At 33.4% G+C, this 19,366-nt stretch overlaps 3 protein-coding genes across 4 annotated transcripts in view; 1 reads left to right on the top strand and 2 right to left on the bottom strand.

The window, feature by feature from the left end:
* LOC142235075 (uncharacterized) overlaps positions 1-4,188 on the bottom strand; it is a 139,842-nt gene extending 135,654 nt beyond the window's left edge. Inside the window, exon 1 of the mRNA XM_075306301.1 lies at positions 3,700-4,188. The gene's annotated coding sequence lies outside the window, so the exon portion shown is untranslated. The remainder of the gene's footprint in view (positions 1-3,699) is intronic.
* A 1,709-nt stretch (positions 4,189-5,897) lies between these two features.
* LOC142234088 (LETM1 domain-containing protein 1) lies at positions 5,898-7,868 on the top strand. The gene is made up of 4 exons (XM_075305166.1): positions 5,898-6,227; positions 6,450-7,001; positions 7,071-7,359; positions 7,428-7,868. The coding sequence occupies exons 1-4, from the start codon at positions 6,100-6,102 to the stop codon at positions 7,800-7,802; spliced, it is 1,344 nt and encodes a 447-aa protein (XP_075161281.1). The 5' UTR covers positions 5,898-6,099; the 3' UTR covers positions 7,803-7,868.
* Positions 7,869-14,096: 6,228 nt separating this feature from the next.
* RpL14 (ribosomal protein L14) lies at positions 14,097-15,762 on the bottom strand. Of its 2 annotated transcripts, none has more exons than XM_075304982.1 (4): positions 15,706-15,762; positions 15,232-15,333; positions 14,830-15,024; positions 14,097-14,419 (listed from the first exon to the last, which is right to left on the bottom strand). In XM_075304982.1, exons 1-4 carry the CDS (start codon positions 15,706-15,708, stop codon positions 14,219-14,221), a joined length of 501 nt encoding a protein of 166 aa, XP_075161097.1. In that variant the 5' UTR covers positions 15,709-15,762; the 3' UTR covers positions 14,097-14,218. The 2 variants fall into 2 exon arrangements, with proteins under 2 accessions (XP_075161097.1, XP_075161096.1); XM_075304981.1 differs by lacking the exon at positions 15,706-15,762 and adding an exon at positions 15,422-15,463.
* Positions 15,763-19,366: the final 3,604 nt, after the last annotated feature.

Consider the following 19,366-nt stretch of genomic DNA (forward strand, 5'->3'; position numbering starts at 1 on the left):
GTAGAAATGACTCCAATTTTCAAATTTTTCAATGAATGAATCATAAATGCATTTTTGCGAAATTGTCTAAACAATTATAAATATTTCCCAAATATTGCCCGAGATTTTGTAGAAGACTGATTTGAGATTTTATCAAAATGTAGATCTAAATACAAAATTGTGCAGAGTATATTATAATCGGCCCGCCCGATTTTAGACTTTCCTTGCATTTTTATTTTTTGTTAAAATTTTGTTACGTCTCATAACGTTAGATTTAAATTTAAAGTACATAGATTTTGTAGAAGTATATACAATTTTGTCTAAATCGATTCAGATTCAAATTCATGCATATGGGAATATAAACCTTTATATAAATATGATACTTTATATCGATCCGGTTACGGTACCCCCACAATAGAACTACAAATTAGTGGTATTAAAATGAGATTTAGTTATATTACCCGGAGTCGACTCCGGAGTCGGAGTCGAGCTGATGAAAAATGCTGGAGTCGGAGTCGAGCAAAATTGGCTCGACTCCACAGCCCTGGTTGTTAGTGGCCATATACTAATACCATGTTCCAAATTTGAACCGGATCGGATGAATTTTGCTTCTCTAAGAGGCTCCGGAGGTCAAAATCTGTTCCCAATTTCAACCGGATCGGCTTGCTTCTCTTAGTGGCTCCGCAAGCCAAATCTGGGGATCGGTTTATATGGGGGCTATATATAATTATGGACCTATGTGAACCAGTTTTTGCACGGTTATTAAAGACCATATACTAACACCATGTACCAAATTTCAGCCGGATCGGATGAAATTTGCTTCTCTTAGAGGCTCCGAACGCCAAATCGGGGGATCGATTTATATGGGGGCTATATAATTATGGACCGATGTGGACCAATTTTTGCATGGTTGTTAGATACCATATACTAACACCACGTACCAAATTTCAACCGGATCGGATGAATTTTGCTCCTCCAAGAGGCTCCGGAGGTCAAATATGCATTCTAACCCTTGATCGACACTTTTGACCTAAAATATTTCCAAAAATTCGCAATTTTTCTACAATGGATTTAGCATTTTTTTGTACCGTTTTACCATTTACCATTTTATTAAGCCTTACTCTGTTTTTAACCTAGTTGACACAAAAAACGTTAAAATTACCCTTTGCATATATGAAAAAACGAGTTATAAAAAATTGAATTAAAAGAACTTCCTGAGTTGTTAAAATAAAGAACAGAATTAAAGAGTAGTTGAAATAAAGAACACCTTTGGAGGACATTTTTTGGAAGTGCTTTAAAAGTTGTGCCCTTAGAAGTACTTCCAATTTTTTTTTTCAATTTCCATTAATTTTTTAATTGATGTGGATTGCAACACTTAATTAATTTTTTCGTTAAAAACGAAAATATTTTTAATTACTTTCTTAACTGACTTTGTGTTTTTAGTTTGATTAAAAAATTGGCTTTTGAAATAAATTTTTAGTTAAAAATTAAAAAAAAAATCCATCACTTACGGTCATTTTCATGTATCTCCGTTTGAATTTAACTGTCAGTTAACACAAAGTAAATTGCAAATACCTTTTCTCCAGTTAACTTTAACTGAAAAATTTCTACCAGTTAAACTCCTAACTGACATATAGAATGTAGTCAAGATGACAGATATGTCCATAGATCGGTTTAAAAGTTATTTAGCTAACGTAGCACTAACGGAGCTTCATGAAAATGGGGGTTAGCCTTCCGAGTTTGATTAAAAATTTAACTGTATCAATTCATTTTTTTAATTAAAAATTTTTAAATTTTCAATCATTGACTAAAATTAACTTAATGTTTCTATCTTGATTAAAAAGTTAATTGTATCAATTAATTTATTAATTGGAAAATTTTTCAACTTCAATCAACTTTTTAATTGGAAATATTTTGGTGATATTTTTTTCTGTGAAATGAAACATTGTTATGAAATGTTAGTATACATAACAACGTTACTATGCAGGATCTTAAAAAATGTGTACAAAATATTTTTCCACATTTTTTTAGAATTAAAAGTGGGTATTAAGTTCGAGTTTAGCCGCTAAAATTGTAATTTTTTCACGATTACTTTTCTTTAATAATACATTTTAATGAATACAAACTTTGTTCAAATTTACTTTGGGATATTCCCCATCAAGTTATAATGAAATCTGCAACAAATATGTATAATTTTATGACATATTTTACTGATTTAGTTTTCACTTTAGTGAAAATAAGCGCCTAAACTCGAACTTAATACTCACCTTAAGGATATAAAATATATATAAAAATTTTAATAACAAAAAAGGTCCATTGCGGTATTGGAACCTAGGTGCTCATAGCTCTTATTTGCCATTACAAGTTAAATCGTACATGCCTGATTATATATTCGTAACCATTACGATTTCAGATCATGAACGCTGGTTGTTGTTTTGACAACACATGGTGTCATTTTATCGTTTTCAAATTGACAGTGTCTGATTTCCGTTTGAAACCACATGTGTGTTGATTCATTCTTTTTGAAATATGTCCGCCGTTCATGATTTTTTCCATGGGTGTAATACTAGTGCTACTAAATTTAATTAATTCCTTACTGCATTCCCTTTTTGGAAATTTTTTGCTGGGATTAGACTCTATGTGAAAGGAGAGCATGAGTACTCCAATAAATCGACGATCGTTTATTTTGCTTGTATTTTTATCCATCAAACCTGTTTTAGGAACAAGGAAACTTTATCTTTGTAAGACATAAATTTGCTTGCACTCTCTCAGATATTCCAAGAACATGTCAATAAATAAAGTGAAAGAGACAGTAGTTCTCTGGTAATCTTTGTATGTGAGAATTAGTGAATGAGCTTGACAAAAATTCGTTAACAAATTCCATCAAGGGCAAAGGCGTGTAGGCGTTTGCTTATACATCTATCTAAATGTGTATTTTAGAATATGCATGGTTTTCTTTTTTTCTTTTTGGTAATTCAAGCCTAGCACACCGAAACCAACACACATAGCTACTCGACTATATTCAGTGCCACGCTATCCATGTGCAATGTCATCTCTCATGTGGAGAATAATAGCATAACAAAACAGTAATAGCAACAAAAACACTCTTGCATTCATCGTGCATTCGAATGCAATTGCTGAGTTGTTTTTTGAATGGATTTAAAAGTAACATAGACTACACTCTCGTACTTGTCATGTCCTCATCCAGTCTTTCTTCAGGGTATCCCAGGCATGATGGTGATGATGATGACGGTTGGGGTTTTTCTAGTTAACGTTATGATTTTAACACAGTAGGTAAATAGTCTTATATATTATACACATATACAAACATATGTATAAATATATAGATAGGTACATCGTTCTACTACAAACATCTATGCCGACAACCATACATACGCAACTCATGGGACACATACATATGTAGTATGGAACGTTATTTTTTCGTTTTTTTTTTGTTTTTTTTGCACAATTTTCAAGGTTTTCACGGCATGTTTTATATTTTTTCTTCAATGGTTTTAACACTTGTTTCCGCTATAAAGAACCCCAATTTTTCATTGTTATTTTAGGTGTTTCGGTGATTTGAAGGTATAATACGGGATAACAATTATAAGTAATTTCTAAATACCTATATTAACTAAAAAAATTTCATCTGAAGTAAATCTAGATATATATGTATGTATGTATTTGTGAGCGTTTAGAACACGTTGGTATTATACGCACATTTTCCATTTATGTACACATTTTTAGAGCAGCAGAAGAATATTTTTTCCTAACACTTTCTTCTTCTTGTGTCTCTTCGGCAATAAGGAGATCTTTTAATGCAGTTGGGCTCTTTGCTTTTTACCCATCATCATTAACATCGAGAATAAGATTGGTCTATCACATTCGATGGCACACATGCATAGATAAAAATGTTAATGAACGGACAAACGTTTACACGCACGACATACGCGTTTATTTAACGCACAATATATTTGGTTTTTAAGATGCTGCGTGCGCCAATAATGGTTTGCTGCTTCCGCTGTTCAGAAAGTTTTGTGTGTGTGTGTATTTGTATTTCCCGCAATTTATTTGTCCTTCTTGTTCACTTCTTTCATATTTTTACAACAGAAATTTTGGTTTAGAAAAAGCATTTTGAACCAAACAAAAAATATTAGAGACTACACGACGAACGCGAGTGAAGCTGCGACTACGTTTATTAATGGCATAGGTCTGGAGCTAAACTGTTGGCCAAATTCCGATTGTTTGGCCAAACAAGGTAAAATAGAAAGAGGGAGAGAATATTTACTCAATGTGGAAATCATTTTAAGAGAAATTCGCGAAATGATTGGGCCAATGTTAAAGCTGAAAATGGTACATGCGCACAATATGGCTTAACCCATACGTTAACTAAAATATACATGTTTTCTTTTAGTTCCGGATAACGGAGCTATGGTCAACTAAACGAAACACTTATGTGAATACAAATGTGTCACCCTGTCGTTAACTATTTACACAGCAACTAATTAATCACAGTAACTATCGTGCTATTGTGACCTTTGATTATAAAAGAGGAAGATGGGAGATTGGCTACCGAGCACATCAAACCATTTACCACATTAGTTTAATACTCGAACCAAACGCGTATACGACAAGTATTGACATAGCATTAAAATGCACATAAAAAGAAATTAAGAGCACGAAATAAATTTCCATAAATGGGAAAATGTAATTTTTTTTGTTGTTGCCTAAAATTTATCATTGTTTCATTAAGAAAATTAAACTTTTCATTTAAAAAATAAAAACTAAAAACAACTAAAATGTTACAAACATGTATTAAACTAATCTGGTAAATGCAATATTTGGTATGACGCCATCTTCCATCTTCCTCTTTTATTATCTTTGGTTGTCATTACTTCAATTGTTTTGGTATAGCAGTTCGAAATTACACGTTACATTTAATTACAGTTACATGTAATCGTGTTTTTTTTTTCAGAAAAAAATGTTTGTCTTCATGTTGTCTGTGCATTTGTTGTTAGCAACCTAAACAATGTTATCTTTTTAACAGACAGACAAAAATTCAAAGTCCAGTAAACCCAATAATTTTGTTTGGTCACAAACTGCTCAATTTGGAATGACTTATCATCGGAGAAGAGCAAATTCGCTAACTGGCCACTCTCGTGCAGGCGAAGCAACTCCTTGGCTCTTTCCAGTTTATATTTTTTGTGCAACGGTGAGCTCTTGCACTTATTGCAACTTCAATGGCTTTAGTCCTAGATTACAGTTTGTTCGGTTTAAAATTTGGCTTCATGAAAATGAGGGTTAACCCTATAATGCCCTATTTTTGCCAACAGGAAACATTTTTTGGTTTATTATACACCCTACCAGCATTTCAAAGTTCCATTTCATCCTCATCGGTACCACAGACTCGTGACACTGCAACAATCGCCAACTGTGATGAGGAAGCGTATGAAAAAGTATGAAATGTACATGAAAGTATTTTGCCAGTAGTTGTAAAAGAATCATTGTGGTCAAGTAAAACACGATTGTGTAGATGTTTATTAATTTGATTAACCATTTATAAATTCTTATAAATATAACATTTTTCCGTTTATAGCTGAGTACTATGTTCACTTTTCAAGCTGAAAACCAACTTGTTTTCACGGTTACTTTTTTAATTAGTTACTTTGGAAAATATAAAATTATTTGCAAACAGTTCCAATTGAAATGTTCGTTTCCCACGATTTCAAGTAATCCATAATCGTCCAAGTTGTGTAATATTTAACTTTTCATTTTTAGAAATTCTCTATTGAAGTCGCATATATCAGCCATTGATGTTTCATTTCATTGTGAATTAGAATTTTCGAAGTGCAGAGTTGGAGATAAAAATACAGACGGCGTTGTGCCGCAGTTCATTGTCACATACGATTTTTTGACAGATAAAGAGTTATAGTACAACGAAGGAGGTGTCGTCGCTATATTTTTAGAAAAATTTAACAAAAATTTGCTGTTGCGTATGAGATTCTAAGTTTCACAACGAACGTTCATTTGTGAGAGGAGAACAAAGTGGCTTAGCTGACGAAGGTGCTCAACCCACGTCCGTATTGGAAGTGGAGCAAACGTTTGTGGCAAGTCTCTAAAATGTCTTTGGTACGATTGACCCGGCTCCGTGTATGCAGCGGAATTTCTCAGGAATTCTTCTTGTTCCAACACAACAGCTGTTTAGGTAACAACACTCTTTTAAGACAACGCCACTACGTAACCTCAAGGTAAGAATCAATGTGTGAATTTGTTTCTAAGCTCAAATATCTGTAATTCGCAAAGCATTGTTGATCGAGTTGGTCAATAGTTTTATATCATCAATGTACTGAAAGGACCTGTATGTTAATGCAATAAATTTAAATCTAAGGAGTCAAACATTTTTAATTTTACCTATCCAGCTCCAACGAAACTCTATTTTAAATATAATACATTTTTTTTTTTAATTTTAGCGATCCTGCTCCAAAGAAACCCTCTTCTTCAACGCCCTTACCGCCAAATAGTTCCGAATATAATTCGAAAAATGACCATCCTGCTTCGCCCAAAGATGGTTTTGATATGAACAATATAAAATCTCTGAATTCGTTTTCAGAAAATGTTGGCAAACACCAGCAGGCAACTGGCCAACCAAAAGATGCGTCCAAATCAGCTGTTATAAATAAAGCCAAATTATCACCACAACAAGTGAGAGAAAATGTTAGGGGCTATATGTTTACAAGATTTTTTGACTATGTCAAAAACTATGATACAGTTTTGGAAAAGAACTTTCCATCAGCTATGAAGGTTTACAGGGTATTCTTCGATGGTGTTAAGGAATTTTTTGCTGATATGAAACGTTTCCTGAAAGTTGCCCGCATAGTTAATTCATCATCCAAAGGCTTAAAGTCTCTGAATAGACAAGAATTGGAATTGTATATGCAAATGCCTCGAGATATGATAAAGGTCGCGCCTGCTTTAATTCTTTCATCGCTGCCCATGGTGGGCTATGCCATATTTCCTTTGGTGTGAGTATTATTGTTGGGTTAATTTACAATCTACTTTGAATTAATATTTACCTTTCACTTGTGGATTAGTGTAATGTATCCTCGTACCTTCTTGACTTCACACTTTTGGACACTGCAGCAAAAGGCCGAGTTTAAGCAATATTATTTTCAGGAACGTTTAACATACAACCGACCTGTCCTTCGATGCCTACAAGCCAAACTAAAATCGCTTAAGAAACATCCAAAACATGAGCAGTTTGCCCATATTTTGGGTCAACTGGGAAGTGGTACACATCCCAGTGTAGAGCAAATTATAGATATCAAAGATATTTTTGGCGATACGCCATTTAGTTTAGTCTCTTTACCTGGAAAACATATCGTAAGTTTTCGCAATGTTTTTTTTTTATTGATGTAAACACAATTAATTATTCTGTATTTCCACTTCAGAAATTGCTCAACAAAATGCATGGAATTCCTCGTGGTTGGTTCAAGCGCCATAGTTTATATGAACATGCCTTTTTCATACATTACATGGATCTGGCCATTAGTCGAGAGGGTGGTGTCCATAATATGCCTTTAGAATCATTGCGCAATGCATGCTATATTCGCGGTCTGAATCCAGTAAATCTAAGTAATGAAGACATGATCAATTGGCTACGTGATTGGATAAAGGTATCAAACTCAATTCAATTGGAGCATCTGACTTTATTTTTGCATTTGCCCATATTCATGGCTTACAATCATCCAAATAACTGGCAATTGTTATATGGTAGCAAAGATTCCACTAAAAAAATACAAAATTCTCCCCCTGCATCGGAATAACAAAAGTGGACTTCTGGAAATTGTTGAGAAATAAAACAAATAGTCTGTTATGCAATGATATTTTAATTGTTCCTTTTTTTTTTTGTTTTTTACGTTAACTTTAAATCTTGAAAAGAAGAAATAAAAGTTTTAAGGACAAAACGACAGCATTGGGCTTAGAGTGAAATCTTTGAAAGCATTGCTTTATCAAAAAGGGAAAGCATTTTGAAAGCATTGTTTTATTATGGAGAACATATCGATAGGTATGCTTTGGTTAGGTATAACAGGAGCCCGTTATTTTAGGCTCTCTCAGAAAGATAAGTCCATTGTGATGAACCATTATCCCACGGTGTCACCCGATACTAAAGTGTGGGGGTACCAACAATGTCTTATGAGAGGTTAAGGCATATTATAGAGTATTGCATACCTCCAAATAAAAATATCTTTTTTTTTTAGAAATGGGCCATACACAGAAAAATATCAGTATTTCCAATAAAAAGTTGATTGAAGCTGAAAACGTTTTCAACTAAAAAACAAGTAAGTCTAAAGTCGGGCGGGGCCGACTATATTATACCCTTCACCACTATGTAGACAAACATTTGTGTTACCATCTCAACTACTTCAAATTTGCTTGGAGCTATATAAAGGTTTACGTTTCCAGATACAAATACTTTTAATGGAGACAATTTTTTGTACTTCTACAAAATCTTTAGAATTAAAATTTAAATCGGATAACGCCCTGGGATGAAACACAATTTTAGTAAAAAAATATGGGACATATGAAGCGACAGAAATTTTAATGCAATTGTACAAAAGAGCATTTATGATTTATCAGGCGATACATATGTATTCGAGATATAGGGCAATTTTAGTAATATTTACAATTTTTGCTACTCATCAGTGGCGATTTTACAAAGATATTGGTTAGATCTCGCCAAGATATGTGGTCAAGTGTGGGTTGTGATATATTATTTGGTCAAGCCGGGCGACTTGGAGCCTTATTTAAAACTCAAATTCTGGCATTACAGTGTATAGGATATAACTAAGATATGGGGAAATCATCACAGAATTTTGTATAAAGTCAGGGAATTTTGGCCATATTTGTATAAACCGGAAAAACGAATATATGAAGGCTTTATCTAAATCTGAACTAAATTAGATCAAACTTGACACACTTAATATCATATTAAATATATTCTCCGTAGAAACTATTAAGTCAATTGGAGGAAAATCCCATTGAAAATGGGTCTAAAATATGAAAAAGTCTACCATATTTCCCCAACTCTGGTGTACGTATATATGGGAGCTATATATAATCTGAACCGATTTTGACTAAATTTGACATGCATAGTTAGAATAATAATTCTGCAATCTCTGCAAAATTTCACGTAAATGGGAGTATAACTTTGGCCCCCGTGGTCATATGAGTGTAAATCAGGCGAAATATATATATGGGAGTTATATCTAAATCTGAACCGATTTGGCACACTTACCGGTACTTTAAACGTACTCCTTGTGCAAAATTTGAAGCAAGTCAGGGCAAAACTCTGGCTTTTGAGTCCAAATCGGTCGAAAGATTTATATGGGAGCTATATCTAAATCTGAACCGATTTTAACCAAATTTGGCACACATAACGACACTGTTAAACCTACCTGTCGTGTAAAATTTGAAGCAAGTCAGGACAAAACTCTGGCTTTTGAGGTCATATAAGTGCAAATCGGACGAAAGATATATATGGGAGCTATACCTAAATATGAACCGATTTCAATCAAATTTACCATGCATTAGTAGTCTCTGTGCAAAATTTCACGAAAATCGGTAGTAAACTTTGGCCTCTGTCATATGAGTCTAAATCGGACGAAAGATATATATGGGAGCTATATCTAAATCTGAACCGATTTGGATAATATTTTGCAAGTTTTTCGAGACTCATAAATTATTTGGATTTACGGAATTTGAAGAACATCGGTTGATAAACACGGGGAGACATATATATGACAGCTATATCTAAATCTGATCGACTGCGACCTGTACTTTGGGCACAAAAATACATGAACAGACAGACAGACGGACATCGCAAAATCGACTCAGAATTTAGTTCTAAGACGATCGGGTCTCAGAATTTTCCTTCTTGGCGTTACATACAAATGCACAATCTTATTATACCCTGTACCACAGTAGTGGTGAAGGGTATAATTAATTGGTTCAATTCAAACTAGAAATATGTTTATTAAGTCAATGAACGAAAAGTTTTAATTAACGAATTAATTGATAGAATTAGCTTTTTAAACAGTTGGTAAAATAGTTAAAAATGATTGAACATTTTTTTAATTAGTAATTAAAAAAATTAATATACTTTTGCAATCGATCGCATTTAATTTTCTAATTGAATCTATTAATTAATTTTTTATTCTCAATTAATTAATTTTTTATTCTCAATTAAAACTGCGATTTGTATTATCATTTCCATGATTGAAATAACTTTAATTAAAACAAGTATATACGGCCATAAGTTCGAGCAGGCCGAAGCTTATGTACCCTCCACCATGGATTGTGTAGAAACTTCTACTGAAGACTGTCATCCACAATCGAATTACTTGGGTTGCGGTAACACTTGCCGATGGCAAGGCATCTTAAAACTTCCTAACACCGTAATATATACCACATAGTCCATACGTGGTATATATTAAACTAAAAAAGGGCGATTAAATACGTATATATTTAAGTTTAAAGTTTCTATATAAATAAAATGTTGACAAAATAAAATGTTAACAACATTTTCTATAGAAGTAAAATTTGGAAAAAAAATTTCTATAGAAATAAAATTTGGATAAAATTTTCTATAGAAATAAAATTCTGACAAAATTTTCTATAGAAATAAAATTTTGACAAAATGTTCGGTAAATTATTTTTGGCTCGAGTGGCAACCATGATTATGAACCGATAAGGACAAATTTTTGTGTGATTGGGGATCGCCTATATATAACTATAGACCGAAAATCTGGGGATCGATTTATATGGGGGCTGAATAATTATGGACCGATATGGACCAATTTTGGCATGGTTGTTAGAGACAACATACTAACACCACGGACCAAATTTCAATCGGATCGGATGACTTTTGCTCCTCTAAGAGGCTCCGGAGGTCACATCTGGGGATCGGTTTATATGGGGGCTATATATAATTATGGGCCGATGTGGACCAATTTTTGCATGGTCACTAGAGAACATATACCAACACCATGTACCAAATTTCAGCCGGATCGGATGAAATTTGCTTCTCTTAGAGCAATCGCAAGCCAAATTTGGGGGTCCGTTTATATGGGGGCTATACGTAAAAGTTGACCGATATGACCCATTTTCAATACCATCCTACCTACATCAATAACAACTACTTGTGCCAAGTTTCAAGTCGATGGCTTGTTTCGTTCGGAAGTTAGCGTGATTTCAACAGACGGACGGACGGACATGCTCACATCGACTCAGAATTTCACCACCACCCAGAATATATATACTTTATGGGGTCTTAGAGCAATATTTCGATGTGTTACCAACGGATTGACAAAGTTAATATACCCTCATCCTATGGTGGAGGGTATAAAAATTAGTTCAAATTAGGATCAATTAATTTTGTGGTTGAATCGGAACAAAATGTTTTTCTGTGTATTGGTGAAAACCGTGCGACAACGATTATTAGTCGAATGGACACTACAGCAATAACAGATCTTATCCAACATCGATGTAAACCATTTTTTATAATACCAACATCAATTTGAACACTACACAAACATTGATTTTCTGAGTTCTAAGCAAAGAAGACTTTTTATACAGAAAACAAATAATAAAATCGAACTCCAACACTAATGCTCTTTTCCTATAAATCTTACTAAACCCGATTCGAAAGGAAAGCAGTTCGTCAAATTCCAATGAATTTGGGTTTTTCTATTTTTGACAGTTTGTTCTTTATCAAAAAATGATATTTTCAAAAAAAAAAAATGATTTCGTACAAGTTAGAGGAACAAGGCATAAATCATGTTTTATATATAACACCGTGGCTTTCCAGGATTAATTTAGATGGTAGGTGCCGTAATTAAAATTTGAATTTGAGAAAGTCTAACTTCAGTCAGATTTTGTGCGCTAGATTTTACGTTGATATTACAAATTTTACAACATTTTACAAAGGCAGAATTTTAAAAAATACTAATGTTAAATATTTAAAACTGCATCAATAGTTGTCTGCTTTTCACGTGCTTTAAGGCTGGGCTAGTAGAAATCAAAATTGCAAGCTCAAATTAATAGATATGGCTTTTCTTTGCAGAACGTTGAGTGAATGGTTCAAATGATGAAATCAAGAAATTTTCTTTCTTCAAAATATAATAGTAAAGGCAATTATGCAGGGACCGTAACGGTTATAAGTGCTATCAAAAAAGTTATTTTTTAATCGTTATTTTGTGACTAAAAAAATAAAAACTCGAATGAAACTGTTAAAAAGATCCGTCATAAATAAAACTCTTTTTATGAGTTTTATTTTTTCCTTCAGAAAATGATACTCTTTTTTGGAGTTTTATTTTTTTCTTCAGAAAATAAAACTCTTTATAGGCTATTTATTTGTTTTTCTCTTTGCAGATAAATAGTCAAAATAGCCAATGCGATGATCGACCGGATGTTTGCGATACATCGCAATCCAATACATCGCTTTTGGGTCAATTTTTGAACACCCTAAATGTTGACATGGAACAAGAAAGTGAAGAAACTGATAATGAGGAAGAAAAAGAAGCCTTCTATGAAATCGATAACTTTTCCCCAAGGCCCTTGTCGATTGATAAACCTCTTTTTGAGTTCTGGGAAGCAAAAAGAGTAAATTATCCGTATTTGTATATATTGGCAAAAACTGTACAGTGTTTGTGTGTGCAACCCAAGTAAGTGTGGAAACAGCATTCTCTGCTCTTAAATTAGTACTGAGCGACCTGCGTTCAAATATTTCCGTTGAAAATTTGGAAAAAATTATGTTCGTTAAATTAAACAAATAAATTAATACAAACTTTATGTGAGATAGACTCAATAAAACAAGAAACTGTAAAAAAAAGAAAAATAAATGAATATGAGTTTTATTTAAGACGGAAAAAATAAAACTCCTGAAAAGAGTTTTATTTTCCGAAGAAAAAATAAAACTCCAAAAAAGAGTATTATTTTCTGAAGAAAAAAAAAATAAAACTCCAAAAAAGAGTATTATTTTCTGAAGGAAAAAATAAAACTCCTAAACAGAGTTTTATTTATTACCTTTTATTTTTACGTTGGAAAATAACCGTTAACTTTGGAGTTGGGAGCGTTTTTTTAATATCACCATAGATTCTGAAAGAGCTTTCCGAGATGAATCTTATGGTATATGACAGTATAGGTCTCCGTTGACTCTAACATGAAGAGTTTTTGAGTTTAAATTTTCTGGATAACAGTTATTTACGGTCCCTGCAATTATGTCAATAATTGAAAATTTTAATTAAAAAACTAATTGACCCAATTTTTTAATTTTTTTATCAAAATAAAAACACGGTCAGTAAAGAAAACGAGTTTTGATTCAATTAAAAAATTTATTGAAATTTTCTAATGAAACCAATTGTTTAATCAATTGTGTTTTTATGCCCTATTTTTTATGAGCCACCGTGGTACAATGGTTAGCATGCCCGCCTTGCATACACAAGGTCGTGGGTTCGATTCCTGCTTCGACCGAACACCAAAAAGATTTTCAGTGGTGGATTATCCCACCTCAGTAATGCTGGTGACATTTCTGGGGTTTTCAAAGCTTCTCTAAGTGGTTTCACTGCAATGTGGAACGCCGTTCGTGCTCGGCTATAAAAAGGAGGTCCCTTGTCATTGAGCTTAACATGGAATCGGGCAGCACTCAGTGATAAGAGAGAAGTTAACCAATGTGGTATCACAATGGACTGAATAGTCTAAGTGAGCCTGATACATCGGGCTGCCACCTAACCTAACATGCCCTATTAAAACTGTGACTGACTATCATTTTGGTGACTGAAGATACTTCAATTAAAAAATTAATTGGATCAATTCATTTCGTGATTGTGTGTGTGTATGAAATAGGACTTCAACTGGAAAACACAAAAAGTGGTTTGGTCGACCCAAAAAAGTCGCCTATCATTGTTTTCAGCTCAATTGCTAAAGTTTTCCTATTAGTCCCATCCTGATTTTTACTAAAACTTTAGCCTGTTTACTACCAATAGTTTTTAAAAAAACGTTTTCAACGAGGTAACCCTTCCACCATTTTTGTGTCTTTAAATGAATAAATAATCTACGAATTATTTTCTTAGAAAATATAGTTTGTTTTTATCTTTTTTTATTCTCAACTTTCTTTAATCTTTTAAAGAAAACTCCACTAAAGAACTATTTTGAAAATGTCAAGTAAATGTGGCGAACAAATTTACTTCTTGGCAGCGCCCTTCTTAACACCCTTGGCTTTCAATTCACGAATGCGATCGCGTTTGTCCTTCTTGAGTTTACGTACGGTACCATCTTCCTTGGTACGCTTCTTCAATGTGTTGAAGGCAATGGTAAGCAACTTGTTGCGTTGACGTTTGGCATAACGCAATTTGAAGCGATCGAAATCGTTCAATTGGGAGCGCTGCAAAAGAGAAAAAAGGACAGCCGATTAGATTAACGTAGTTACGATGGGCAATCCAGCAAGCATATTGAATAGCTTTGTCAGTTATTACAAAAAATTAGCTTCATTTATGTATCAGCCGGCAATTCCTATCAAGAACTTTCATTATCATCATGTTAAGCCATATACGGAAGGAGCATTTTAAACATGCTTCAAATTTGTACATACCTAAAAAGAAAATAAAGAAAACAAATTCATTAGTAAGGTGTTCTTGCGAACCACATGAGAACAATTTAGATGATAATATTAATTTCAGTTAAAAATAAATTAGCTTCATTTATGTATCAGCCGGCAATTCCTATCAAGAACTTTCATTATCATCATCGTGGTACAAACTTGCAATATTTTTATGCTTCCCCACCCATACATACCTTGCAAATGTTTTGAGCCTTGGAGGACCAGGGACTGACTTTCCATTGGGCCTTCAAGTCACTGTCTTGCCATGCCTTACGTACAATACGTGTGGGGGCGGTGAAAGGGAACTTGATGCGGTACTTGGTCAAATGCATGTTGTTCAATCTGTATTCTTGACGTGGAACACCGGTCAAGGGGCCATCGACGAGAACCTACCAAAAGATAAAAATGGCTATTAAATATGTTATTTATACTTGTATGTATTTTCTTTTTGCCTTTTGTTCGATGTTCTCAGTTTTAATGGTATGCTAGCTTCAGTTATGTATCAGTTGGCACTTCCTATCAAGAAGCCAATAATCATCATGATGAACATCAAACAAAATAAATACACTCTCTTGGTAGCTTCAATATTTACTTACCCTGTTTTGGTCAATCACGTCGACAATGGTGACGAGACGTCCCTTCAAGGGGCCAGCCGAGCATTTCGCAATGCGACCTGTTTGTACAAATCTTTGGAAGGGCTGCAAAATGTAAACAAAAAAAAATATATTACTATATTGGCCGAAAATTCATAAAATCGTTGACTTTTTAGAATAGCGTAAGAATTACATTCAGGCTCTGGGCAAAAAAGTCCATAAACACGTTGAGCACACATCTTCATTGGTTTACTCGGACACATTGTCAGCTGTCAAAAAAGCATGTTCATCTCTGACAAACAATGCTATACTTTTCGTATTTTACACCAATATTAAACGCATTTCAATATAAAACTGATGCAGAATAATGTGCTCACGAATATTTCTGAACTTTTCACACATGCCACATGAGCATTAATTCATTTTTCACGTTATATCGCCAAATTTATTGAAGAAAAACTCGAAAACATTCCTTACCATGACTGCTAACCGGAAGAAAAGAAATGTAAAAGAACGAGACAAAATTAAATCGCCATGTTCTTCAGTTTTCTAGCAGTTTATAATGTAATAGATTAGTCAAATAGGCGTTTCTACACCTGAGATATGTTCAGAGTTGTATTTGGAGAGGAAAATGGTAAAAACAAGAAAAACTAATTTTTGTCAAACTCGAAGTATACCCATGAATCCTCAAATATATTCAGTAAAACTCATTATAAATATCTAATGACAAAGGTCAGTGGAATTTGTCTATTAGAATTTGCGAGCTGCTTAATGTGCATTATCACGCCCAGAGAAGTAATATCCCTGCCAGCATTTCAAAGTTCCATTTCAACCTCATCGTTACCACAGACTCGTAAATGTCACTTCAACCATCATGAAAAGGTACATCAAAAAGTACATGCAAGTAATTTGCCATCCCTACTGTTAAAAAACATTAAAAGACATTAAGAATCTGACCAATGAAAAATGAGTGGCTTATCGACTAGAAAAAGTTTCCAGAAACATTACAAGTGCAACCAATTAAAATTGTTAAAAACAACAAATTGTTGAAATCAACAACTTCTGGATGAAAATGTGCATCACATCGTCAGTTTACTTCATATGCTTTTATCAGTTTAAAATGGATATTTTGTGAATTCCTTCTGTGGAAATCAATTCTAACACGCGGTCCAGTACGTTCCTAATTTCAAATTGCCCGCATGTTAATAAATTTTAATGCTGTTTTATGACACCAAAAGGAAGGAAATCGAATTATCAATGCAAAAGTGTTTTCTAATAATGTTTAAGATATTTAAAGTTTTGTTTTTTGTTCTTATTTGTTGATATGTTTAATAAGATTATTATTTATCAATTGGTATTGTAGTGTATTATGTAGTGTAGTGTATTATTATATATTTTATTTTGATGAAAATGAATAAATTATACAAAATTCATAGAATTTTGGCATTGACTTTCAATTTGAAGTGGGGATATCATTCATACAAATTTAGGTTGAAAAGTATTTGCAACGATGTTAATTTTGAATTTGACACGCATTGAAAATTGTTTGACAAATTATTGATTAGCGATGCATTTCAATTTGAGGATAACACTTGAGATATTATTGCTAATGTGTTGAATTTCACTGTTGAGGGTAATGTCTGTTTTTTGTTGAGAACGCGATTTTCTCAACAATTTCTCAACTTGAATATTACCCTAATCCTTTGAAAAAATGTTTGAAAAATTGTTGAAATTTAGCATTTTTCAAACGTTTGTGTTTATTGGGTACCTCATCATTAATGCAAAAAATTATGTTAAATGTGATGTGATAGTGGTATAAATGTTATATTTTTAAGAATTTGTAAATAATTAATCAAATTATTAAATATCTAAACAAACGTGTTTTACTCGACCACAATGATTCTTTTACCACTATCTTAAAATGCACTTTTTCTGATTGTTTGGAGGGTCCCTTATTGGCGTCGTTCTAAATTGATCTATAAAGGCACCTAATAATTGCACTCATGCGAAACATTTTTGTAGTAACTTGGCGTGGTACAACTTCTCAATAGTGACGGCGCTTTTCCGACGAGTTTTTGATGTCGTATATGATTGTTTTCGACGTAGTGGGGATTCTCAAAAGAGTCCCCAAATTCAAAAAATGTTGGCAGGGATGTAGCCCTAACCGATTTTTTCACCTGCGGAGTGAAAGTTGTTACATCTACTACCACTGTGACCATCCTATTCGGTTATGGCAACTACCACGAACAGTATTTACGGCCAATTTATTGCCTGTCAATATATTTTGAATTTGACGGCGCTTCTGAGAATACCCACCACGTCGAAAGTAATCGTATACGACATCAAAAACTCGTCGGAAAAGCGCCGTCAGCATTGAGAAGTTGTACCACGCCAAGTTACTACAAAAAGTTTTTCATCCGTGCAATTATTAGGTGCCTTTTTAGATCAATTTTGAACGACGCCAATAAGAGCCCCTTCAAACTATCAGAAAAAATGAATTTTAAGATAAGGCCGGTACTATGTTCATTCTTGCGAAAAATTTTTATGGAAACCATTATTTCGCACATAGAAAGCGGCGTTTTTTAGGTAGCTTGGAGCGCTATTTTACAGGGAGCGATATTGGATTAAGTTGGTGGTTGTTGCTTGTTTTTACAAAATAACATTTTATTTTTCCTTGGGCAATTGAATTGATCCAGATGGCAACGTATGCTATGGTTTGCAAGGTTTTACTGGGAAAAAAATCTCTAGCAAAAACTTGCAGTTAACTGTCAACTGAACGAACGACTTCCAGTAAAAATTTGTAATAATTATCAAAAATTATCGGGTTCTCGAACAGAGCTAATAATAGAATGATGTTGAGTTACAAGTGGCAAGTTACATGTTGCAGCGTCTATCAGCCAGAGTTTTTATTCTCGATGGAGGTAGGGTGTCTGTAGAATATCTGAAAAACAATCACTTTATTCCATTTGGAAAGTCAACAATTGTTCACCAACCCTGTGTTTTACTTGTCTGATTGTTTGAAGTGGCTCTTATTGGCGTCCTTCTAAATGTATCCAGAAGCGCACCTAATAATTGCACTCATGCGATACTTTTTTGTTGTAACTTGGCGTGGTACAACTTCTCAATAGGCGCTTTTCCGAGGAGTTTTGGATATCGTATACGACTGTTTTCGACTTAGTGGGGATTCTCAGAAGTGCCCCCAAATTAAAAAAAATATGTTGGAAGGGCTATAGCACCCAACACATTTTACGGATTTGATATGGTATCGAAAATGTGGATCTACAAAGTGGTGCATGGTATAATATAGTCTGTCCCTCCAGACTTTCCTTATGCTATGTTCCCACTGACTCGTTTTCCTCATTCGTTTTTCCAAAACATTTCAACGTCCACATCGAGTTGAGATGTTTTAGTTTGACAGTTTAAGGTGAGTACTATGTTCGGGTTTTTCACCAAAACACTAAACTAAAAGTACAAAAATATGTATGAAGACGATTATATTTTGATCAAGTTTTACCAAATAAAGCTGAGTACTATGTTCAGTTTTCAAGCTGAAAACCAGCTTTTTTTCACGGTTACTTTTCTTAATTAATTAATTTAGAAATATAAAATGATTATCAATCAATTCATTGGATCTTTTCCATCCATTATTTGATAAGACTTGATAAAAATATAATAGTCTTCATAAATATTTTTGTACTTTTAATTTAGTGTTTTGGTGAAAAAACCGAACATAGTACTCACCTTAATGGAAGGAAAAGATCCAAGGAATTGATTGCAAATAATTTTATATTTCTATATTAATTAATTAAAAAAAGTAACCGTGAAAACAAGCTGGTTTTCAGCTTGAAAACTGAACATAGTACTCAGCTTTAGATGGGTACTAAGTTCGAGTTTAGCTGCTAAAATCGCTAAAGCTGAGTACTATGTTCAGTTTTCAAGCTGAAAACCAGCTTGTTTTCACGGTTACTTTTTTTAATTAACTAATTTAGAAATATAAAATTTTTTGCAATCAATTCTTTGGATCTTTTCCATCCATTATTTGGCAAGACTCGATCAAAATATAATCGGCTTCATAAATATATTTGTACGTTCAGCTTGTTTTCACGGTTACTTTTTTTAATTAATTAATATAGAAATA

The sequence above is a fragment of the Haematobia irritans genome, chromosome 4, assembly GCF_050003625.1.
Source record: "Haematobia irritans isolate KBUSLIRL chromosome 4, ASM5000362v1, whole genome shotgun sequence".
Lineage (NCBI taxonomy): Eukaryota > Metazoa > Arthropoda > Insecta > Diptera > Muscidae > Haematobia > Haematobia irritans.